This window comes from Rhopalosiphum maidis, chromosome 2, assembly GCF_003676215.2.
Source record: "Rhopalosiphum maidis isolate BTI-1 chromosome 2, ASM367621v3, whole genome shotgun sequence".
NCBI classification, from domain to species: Eukaryota; Metazoa; Arthropoda; class Insecta; order Hemiptera; family Aphididae; genus Rhopalosiphum; species Rhopalosiphum maidis.
This window is the reverse complement of record NC_040878.1, coordinates 62,312,426-62,323,064: the sequence shown is the minus strand read 5'-3', so window position 1 is coordinate 62,323,064 and position 10,639 is coordinate 62,312,426. Positions and strand designations below refer to the sequence as shown.

The 10,639-nt window shown below is 28.6% G+C and overlaps 1 protein-coding gene across 4 annotated transcripts; it reads right to left on the bottom strand.

The window, feature by feature from the left end:
* Nucleotides 1-1,028: 1,028 nt before the first annotated feature.
* Nucleotides 1,029-9,799, bottom strand: LOC113554299 (sterile alpha and TIR motif-containing protein 1-like). Of its 4 annotated transcripts, XM_026958076.1 has the most exons (10): nt 9,541-9,799; nt 8,143-8,512; nt 7,847-8,076; nt 4,723-4,929; nt 4,417-4,654; nt 2,099-2,251; nt 1,851-1,933; nt 1,679-1,763; nt 1,397-1,577; nt 1,029-1,308 (listed from the first exon to the last, which is right to left on the bottom strand). In XM_026958076.1, exons 4-10 carry the CDS (start codon nt 4,880-4,882, stop codon nt 1,132-1,134), a joined length of 1,077 nt encoding a protein of 358 aa, XP_026813877.1. In that variant the 5' UTR covers nt 4,883-4,929; nt 7,847-8,076; nt 8,143-8,512; nt 9,541-9,799; the 3' UTR covers nt 1,029-1,131. The 4 variants fall into 4 exon arrangements, with proteins under 4 accessions (XP_026813877.1, XP_026813880.1, XP_026813879.1 ...); XM_026958079.1 differs by lacking the exon at nt 8,143-8,512; XM_026958078.1 differs by lacking the exons at nt 8,143-8,512; nt 9,541-9,799 and adding an exon at nt 8,561-8,745.
* Nucleotides 9,800-10,639: the final 840 nt, after the last annotated feature.

The following is a 10,639-nucleotide window of genomic DNA, read 5'->3' as shown; positions in this document are numbered from 1 at the left end:
TAATATAAAGCGATAACATCGGTGGACTTCAAACTATTTTAACTTCGTCAGTCGTCGTATAAACAATTTAATATAATACAGTGGACGCCGCTTATAAGACTCACTTTGGGACCAGCACAAAGTGAGTCATATAAACAAATGACTCTTATATGTGAAATAGGAAATAAAAATTTAATTACATATTTATGAATTTTATTTTACAAAATTTGCTTTAATTTTAACCTACTTTAATATATATTACATATAACAATTGTGAAAAATGTGAAATGCGATAAAAATTGGTGTATATACACATATTATAAAATATAAAATATAAATCGAAACCAGAAATAACCCAAAAAATATGAAATTTTTGAAAACCTGCAATTTATTTCTAAATGTTAACCAAAAATGTTTATTTTTTACCTCTTATAGCCGAATTTTTTATAATGTATTTGGATACGTCCAGACCGTTCCAGACGATTTTGAGTCTAATAAGCGACTGAACCTTATATCCGCAAGTCTTATAAGCGGCGTCTTCTGTAATTGTTTTAAATCTATTTATGATTAAAAACAAAATACTGTAAGTGAATCAGTGTAAGTGGATGCGTAATACCTAAGTATTATGAAAACCCTCACTTAGTCACTTATTAACATGATAATATAATTAACTACAATTAAGAACGGTAAAATACATCAAATACTTAAATAAAAACGTACTTTAACAAAAAAAACCATTGTTTTAAATACAAAATAAGTAGGTAATTACTACTTATTTAAAATAATTTTATTCAAAATAAAAAATGAAAAATTTAAAATAAACAAAACTAAATGTGTTGAAATCTTTCAGATTTTATTATAAAATAATATATGAATGTACACTTAATTTTAATAATTAATATATTAAGTATGAGGAATTATAATAGCTGAATTAATACCTATAGTTTCTATTAAAACAAAAAACAATCGATAATGATATATAATGTATATTATGTGTATATACTATATTAATAAATTATCATTACAATATAATATCATATATTATTATTGTATATTTGTATGTATACAAATTAAAATATAAATAGGAATTACTATAAATATTAGTATGTTTTAAATACAGTTTAGATCAAAAGTAAACTATTTGAGTTACTATCATTTGATCATAAACTTCACCAACTTGTTTACGCACGCGTCCTGATAATCGTGTGCCCAACTTATCGAGTTGTACATATTCAAGTTCTTCAAGTCATCTGGTACAGGCGAAGACCAAGAGAAATCGTCCAATACTGGTATTATATTGCACTGGCTTTGTTTCGCGGTCGCAACTTCCTATTGATTAGAAAATAAGTGTTAATATAATTATTGTACCATATAATCACCAGATTATAATAATACTATGTCTCGAAGTGACATTTACTTCACTAATCATATCTAAAGATTCGATATCTCCGTCTAATGAATCTTGCGTCAACGCAATAATAAAGTTTTTTGACTGTTTTACGGTCTGTAATACGTCATGCCGATATTTGGCATCATTTGATCGTTTCATATCGATGAACACTTTGTAATCTCGAATTTCCAAGTATACTTTAAGCAAACTGTAATGCACGTAAACAATGTTATTGTTTTATTTATTTTACATAGTATAATGATTAATGGCATACTACATTAATTGCATTTTATAAAGTATGATCATTACCTAGCCAGCACATAACTAGTAGATCGTCTGTAACTAATAAATACATCGAAAGGTTTATCTACGTTCTCTGTGTATCCCGACATTTCTATAATTTTTTTCAATTGTGTATGTTTAATAAATGATGTTAGTTAATTTATAAAAATAATTTAATATTTCAAAATAAAAAATGTACTTTGTATTGAGTCTTTTATACAACTTCGATGAATACCGTTTGAAATTCCGCAAACATTTTTGAGTTGATCATCCGTTAAAAACCTAAATTAATAAAGAATTCTTATTTCAAATCAATTGTTAGTTATTATTTGTTGAGAATTTTTAATTTATATTATAATTTTATTTACAAAAACAAAAATATGATTAATTTAGTTTAAAGTATAAGTATTTTTAATCTATAAATTTTAATAATAGAAATAGTATTACCTTAATGAATCTACGTTGACTCCAGCGTTCAACATAGGATACGTGTACACAGAATATTCCGAGTTAATTGATTTTAGGACCGAGTTTAAGCCTGTTGAGTCAATACTACTGTAATCAGCTGATTGTTTTAAATTGTTTAGTTCCCTCATAATTCTAGAAAAAAAATATACTTTTAAGAAACATGTGTATTATGAAAAAATTTTTATTTTTTGAATTTAATAATAAATAAATGTACATTATGTGGTCCGAAATGAATATAAGTACACAAAATATAGTAAAATCAAAATGTTGGTTTTATAATAGTATCTATTATCATTGGTAAGAGAGCTAATTTAACTAAAAAAAAAAATTATTATTACAATATTGTAATATATTATTTCAAATTATTACTTTTTACCTATTTATTATTTATAACTTAAAGTCTTCAAATCTATAAAAAAAAAAGGGATAACATTTAAATGTTTTATTAATCGTGCAAATAAATCGAGGTCGTTTTTACCATAGTGCTATTAACAACGGTTTAAATAAACAATAAAATAATAAATAATATACATTTAAAGAACAATAGAGACTAGAAAGTAGATGAAGAATAACTTTGATTTAATTTTTAATTGATACATGGTAATACTATCTATTTTTTCCTTTATAATGATTTTAACATAAAATTATTAATCTCGACAGTTCGGTACTTCTCGTTCATAAAATATTGAAAATCGTAGTAAGCCTTACAACAAATGGGTAGGGTGCAATACGTGCTATTAGCCTATTATTGAGTTCCAATTTAAATAAATAGTATGGTAATGATATTATTTTAGAATTTTAGTATACGAATAATTAAGATCTCATATGACAAATAATAAATAAGACAGACTGTGTATAGAAATAAAATGTACTGCTCTCAGACCAAAAATTGGTAATCATCACGTACCCTTGTGATGCAACTATTTATTTATCGTTTCCTAATCTTTTATATTCTTATTTTAGTCCGATGTCGGTTGACCGTCGGTACTATGTTACGCCTTTGTTATAAAGTATTTTGTATACAACTAATCTTCTGTAGACTACTAGTCTTAAGAGGCCGCAAAACTCGTATGTGTTGTTGTCTCTGTCTTACAAGTACGTAACAAAGCAAATTTATGCTCAGCAGATCACGTTTAGCTCTGTTAATTTAAAAATTAGAGTGAATCTGTGTTAATATGTTGGTTTTTTACGATTATTAAGTGTTTCAATGAGGAATGAGTATTTTTAATTTTCGCTATGTTATATATGCAACTTGTTTTAAAATAAAACTATCGTAAAAACCAACATACAAACACAGATTTGCTCTTATTTTTAAACTGACGTAGCTAAACGTGATCTGCTGAGCTAAATTTTCCATGTTACTTACTTGTAGATAGAGACAACACATGCGGGTGTGACGCCCTCTTAAGTTTAATAGATAACACCACGATCTAGTTTTGTAAAATTGGCCATTTCTTTCCGGAGTTTGTCGATTGCGTCCCAGATGTAGGTAAACGATTTTTTTCCCACTTTTTCCGTGTTCCGATTGCGTCCTGTTGTATACAACAGGACTACTATAGTAGGTAAGCGTTAATTTGACAGATAAATTTACATATTAAATCTAATATTTTTGTCATACATGGTTTGGAGGTATATTTAAACATGAATTGGTTTTTACTAGATAAGTTTACGAACATTTTATTACGCTTGCGAAAGCTTTCATTCAAAATTTAACTCTTTTTTTCTACACATCTCATCCCAATATTCATCAATTTCTAAATATTTTAAAACAATGTCAAACAGATACATACATAAAAATAACGTCAAGTTATAATTTAATACCTGTGAAACGCAGAGCAAAGTATTTGAAATAATAGAAATTTATTGATAAAAAATAAACAACTTTAATAATAAAATTATAACTCATTTACAATACCTTAAAACTATTTCACTTAAAATTTTTTTTTAAAAATGATATATTTGGACTTAATTTTATTGATTTTTGTATTAATATTATTTTATAACACAGACAAAAAATATATTATTTAAATTACTTCTTCCTATATATTTTGATTTATTTTTATTGGTTTTTGTATTATTATTATTTACAAAATAATTATTAATTATGACTATTCGTTTTACAAAATTTTATGCTTATATATCATACAATAGGACGCAATCGGAACATAAAAAGGTAAGAAAAAATAATTTACCTTTACGACTTGTGGACGCAATCGACATACTGAAAAGCTATAAAAGGTTGAAACGGGACGCAATCGAATGACGCCCTTTCTTTCGTGGTTCAGATTAATACAAACCTTTTATTCATTATACCGTTGTGTATTCCAATATCGTCTCTTAATTCATCTTCAGTTATTCGCAATAATAGATCACCGTCAACTCGATTTTCCAATAAATTTTTAATAAAATCGCTACCCCCGATTAGATTGAACCATATAAGGACGTATTCAATTGGCCACTGTGGGACTTTTTTGTCAAGTCTGTAAGAAACATCTTCGCCGATCAACTGACATGGTTGAGGTGCTAACCTGGATGCTGTATCGTAAAAGTAAATAGATTATTCGGGGATTTGAATAAGTTTGTTCTGAACATATTTGCCATACCAAGCTGCTTCTTAATCTCGGTTTCGGTGAGTTCGGATGATTTAGTCGCTTCCTCGTTATCAGATTCGTGGCTGTTTACTAAAAAATCATTTTCAAAACAGTGGTTGTGTCTAAATGTATTGCTAACTTTATCGGTCTGATCAATATTTATCTCACGCATTGTAAATGCTTCACTGTCACTTGAGGATGATAATTGTTGTGTGGTTTCTAAAATCGATAAAATATAGGTAAACAATATTCGTATAAACAGTTTTTATTTAATTTTCATAATAGATAATCTATAGAAAAACAAGTTCTTATTAATCGTTATTCGTTAATGAGTGTTGATCAGCATGCATTTCGGGTCAAGTTGACCACTTACGATTTAATTTGAGCGATTTTTACACATTATAGTCGTCATTTTTGTCGTTGATGTTTATTTATCAGTGAAGCGTTTACGTAATAGGATAACAGGTTAGCATTTCAATATTAAGTGCATTGTTTTTTTGAGTGCTTTTGACCAATGAATTTCTATAGGATATGATTTGTTTTATATAACACATATTTCAAAGGTTAAAATTTTATTTTGTCATTTTTTCGTATTTTTTATGTGTTTTTTTAACTTCATATCTGGTCATTTTATTAGTTTTTAGTTCATAATTAAAGTATTGTAAAATTTTTAATGTTTTTTAAAGCAAAAATTCAAAATTAGTCGGTAAAATTACGCCAATTATCCGGAAAAAGCTCGTCGAAGCACGGAAATTTCTTTTTAGGGATAAATAGGAACTACTTACAAATTTTAAATTCGTGCTTACAAATACCTTCAAATGGCGTATGATAATTTGGCACGGTCAAAGTTCAATAAGCTCGACGAAGCATGATCAATTTCTTTTTGGGGATAATTAAGGGAGGGGACGATTTACTAATTTTAAATTCGTGCTTGCAAATACCTTCAAATTGCGCATGACAATTTGGCACGGTTAAAAACTTTAAAATTATGAAACGGCAAAGTTTCGCGGAAGTTAGCCGTGAATTAAACTTTTGTGGATATTTGAAAATGGTTAAACTTACAAATTTTCAATTTGTGCTTAAATGAACTAACAAATAACTTACAAATTATTGACAAAATTTGGAGAAAAAATTTTTATTTTGGGCGGCCAACTTCATGGAATCATAGTAATGTTCAATAAACGATTAGTAATTATGTGATAGAACAGAAGGGTATTATATTACTAATCGTCTCTCTAAGTTAATGAAACTTGAAGTAGTAACTTTATGTAGTAGCAGCGTCGATTTTAACGCAAAAACACGAAATTAATTAGATATAATTAGGGCTCGGAAGTTAATGACCTTAAAAACATAAAAATGACAAACAATGTCTAAAAAAAATTACAAATATAGTAGACGTTTTAAGTAAGTTATCGGCATATTGGTAGAAAAGAAACGATAAGAAATGAACTAATGTGAAATCTGTAAAAATATGACTAAGAATGTGGGAAAATAACCTAAAAATATCAAAAAATTATTTAAAAAGTAATAAACACTAAAATATGCAAAAAAAAAATGTAAAATAAAAACTAGTTGTTCAAATTCACATACTAATGAAACAGATTTGTGGCCAGGAGAGCATCGTCTAAAAAGTTAAAAAAAAATGCGCATCAACTTCCAAGGCCTAGATATAATTAATGTTAGTAATACATTGTCCAGATTAGGCTGTTCAGACTGTTTCCGATATTACCTATATTATCTAATATGTATATTGTGTATATAATAATAAATACATATATTGAGTACGGAGTTAAGGTGTTAAAAAACCTTATGTGCGTAGTTAGGGTGTTAAAAAAACTTAGTATACGGGTTGCGGAGCAATGATGTATTATAAATGGTCTTAATAATAATACTTGCTCATTAACGGTGTACCCAATAATTTTAGGTATTTTTCATTCAAATCTAATGTCAATTAATTGTTCTGTTATATACGTATATAGTTGTATGTACGAATGCGATAATGTCTATCTATTTTAAGTGGTTATTGTCTATTGAACGTGGAATAGGTATTACGGAAACAATAAATAACAACCGATCGCTCAGTTAAAGATACATGGTGATTGCATTTATTTTCAGTATATTGTTTATTTATTCTGCATTACCTAAGTTTAGTATTTTGTTTTTGTATTATTATTATTAATTTAGTTAAGATGAAACAGTTTCAAAAATTCGGAAAGTTAAACCGTTTACCTACTTATTTCTTGCGTAGTTTTATGTTTTAATACGTAATAGTTGTGATAAGAACTGTGAAAGTCTTCATATCAATATGAGTTAAGACGAATAAAGTTGAATAAATTTATAAAAAATAAATCGTTTTTTATTTATTATTTTTATTTGAATATCTGAATCGAATAGTATAAAAAAATATTCACATTTCATTCACACATTTTCAACATTTCTTCATGATGTTGAATAGTTCTTAATAAGTTGTAAATACAATTCTTATTAAACAGCTTTTAATTTGTTGAAGAAGTAAATGTGTTATCTTCTATCTAATTATTGGCTAACAATAAAATATTTAAAAAAAACAGAATTTAATGTGCTGTGTAGTAGGTGTTCGTATAATTTGTTATTGAGTAGGCTTCTGTAATGGATATGATAAAATTGAATTCAGTGATTGATTACTATATACCTACGATTTATGAAATTCAAATGGAAACCTATTGAAATATGATTCGTACACAGTTTAATTTTTAATGAATTTTGTTGGGTTGTTTACATTAATTGGATGAGCTATCGACATTCGAATATTGGTGTTAATTTTTAAAATATCAACAGTGAATAATTCTAAAAGTGCTTTTATTGTAGGTACGAGTGTACGATTTTAATAATCTGGGTATTGAATTATTAATTTATTACAGTATACAGTTACAGTAGTAAGTATAGGCTGATAATCGAGAAGTGGATGAACTCGGAACTATGTTTATAAACGGTACTCAACTTAACTATAAACATTTATTGAGTATAATTCAGCGTTTATTAAATTGTGGGTTTCGACCTACTAGTGTGTCAAAAGTTAATTTTTGGTGGTTCGCGAATTTTTTTTTTAATTTTATAGATTCTAAGATATTTGTTATTTTATACTATATAAACATACATTTTATAAATTATAAGTTGCTGTTATCAGCCACAGCAGGAAAAATGATGACGACTGAAAACACTGATGCGGCTACGGCGGGTCGAATGATGATTTGGTCCGCGGTAAGTCGGTCGCGATGTATGGTGGCGTAGAACAACGAGTAAGTTAAATTACACATCACAGTTTTATTTTTTTTCGTAAACGCACGTTACGATTTAATTGGAGATTGAACGTACTCGGATGTCAAACTACAATACAAATAATAGTCACAAATATACTATGCTCTGGCCAACGAGAGATCTGTACTTTCATACTTTGTAAAATGGCCGGCAGCGATGGCAGCGACACTGTCGGTGGGCAGATTAGTGGGGGGGATGCGCGAAATCGGACGAGTTTTGGTTGAAATGCGGTACTGATCTCTCGTGGGCCGGAGTTCATAGTTATCATAACAAAATATATAGGCATGTCAGCAATAATAACCGGTTTTGAAACAAATCGCGCATCCTCCCTCCGCCCATCCATGTACCGTGATGTAAGCATTTCTCCGTTTCTTATTGGTTCGCCATCGCTACAACCACCACAACCACCACAGCCGTCGCCGCCGCCCCCGCCGATGACTCCACCGCTAGTCTAGTCGGAGAAATGGTACGTCACAGACCTGCGTATCACGAGTTGCTGACATACCTATATATTTTATCATGATATTTATGAAGGTAGTAAAAAAAAAAGTACACAATTATATGGTGTTGCGGTATTCTTGGAACGAGAAAAACAGAAGTTGTCGAACGAGAGGGAGACCTCCGGTTGTAGGTACTCGCCACGACTTGTCTTCCCGTCCCGCCTTGTGCCTTTGCGGCGTTGGAGGGAGAGTTGACGGTGTAGCGTCTTTACCACGGATAATGGTTGTGACCAATTACCATAGGCATATATTATATCTCTATGGTCGTGATAGTGCATGACGCATGTAGAATTGTAGACCGGTCGTTGCGGTACCTGTACTTTGTACTGGCGAATGTTGCATGCTGTATCAACAATTCGTAGTTCGCTTACACCTCATTATTAGAAATACATATAATGTAAAATTATATAGATTACAAATCTATAGATTTTGTATAGAATAAAGTAATAAGTAATAAAAAAACAAACAAATTTTGAGTTTTTTAGTATTAGATATTATTATTGTGAAAGTGAATTATTCTTTTATCAGGCAAAAGAAAACAAACATCTTTGTAATTCAATACACTTTTGCTCTGCTCAGAATCTAAAATTGTAATTATATGTTAATATAATTGTGTTACTTAATATAGGTATTCTATATTTCAAAAATAACTTTGGCCTTAAAGAATACTTCATAAAATTATAATATATTTTATGCCCTGGGTAATTCAAATTATGTAAATAATATTTTCAAAATTATTTATAAATTTTGAAATTATGATAAATGGCTGTTATAACAATGATATAACTATCACTCATCTTTTATAAAAAAATGTCTAAATGTTATAAATGTTTACTAATAAATGTAAGTGCTTTTTTTTAGATATAATAATTGTAGAGTATACCTATATCGTAATAATCATTGCCCCGAATAATCAAATTAATACGAATACAATATAATCACGTGTAACGTAGGTATATCTACTTATTAAATAAAATATATTTTTATTTTTTTGTATAAAATATATTTAGTAATTTAAAAAAATGTTACTTACCTGACTGCTTATATTTCGTAGATATGTATTTTGTTAAAGATATGGATGTTTGGTGTAGTTAGGTACGCGATGTAGTGAAGAATATTGTACTGGTAAATTACAAAGTAGATTCAAAAGCTGATGAAAACGAATAAATATTAATAAGTAATAATTAAATCAAATTATAAAAAGAGGAAAATAAAATTTATCAGAACATTAGTTAGAACATTCAACTACAACTGAAATTTAATCGGCCATAGAGATGTGTCGTTCGCCAACAAACTAGTTCAATTGAACGAGTCTCTAAAATGAACGATTCAGAACCATAGATTAGAATATTATATTATACTAATAAATCACTATAAAATTGAATGTCGTTCAGCACAGAGTCAGTATGACCATTTGTTCATTTTAAAACGAGCGGATCACATAAACGCGTCACTGGCCCAATTGAATAAACTCTGTATATTTTTATTTATTTATTATATTATTATATTATTATTATGTTTGTTTATTTAATGTTATATTCGATTATTTTTTTCCATTATTATAATATATAAGCATTTTTACCCCCCCTCCCCTATCGTGGCCATCGATCAAAATGTATTGAATTGTCATTGCATCTTAGCTATTTTTTGTTTCTATGCTTCCATAAAATGGAAATCGTTTTTTTGATTGTTTACATATTTTTTTTTTTTGGTTTTGGTGATAGAATTATTTTTGGACTCAAAAAAAGGTCGTCGTTCAAAACCGCATACTTATATACCATTTATTATTTCCATTATTAACAATAGAATAAATGCAACCGGTGTAAGATGTGCTGTTGCCTGTTGAGTGTATACACGCATGATATTGTGTATGATATTGTACACATATCATAACTGTAGTTCTATGAATTTATGACGATTGTCGGAAATATGCTTCGACGCACGTTCCTATAATGCAGATAAGTTATGTGTTTTACTAAATAAATAATTTTAACTGTAATATACATCAAGGGCGCACCTAATCAGGGGGAACAAACGGGCTTTAGCCCCCCCCCCTCACTCCAAATGCTAAGTCCCAAACATTTTTATAATTTTATAAGGTATATTGACTTTGAATTATTATATAAAAAAAT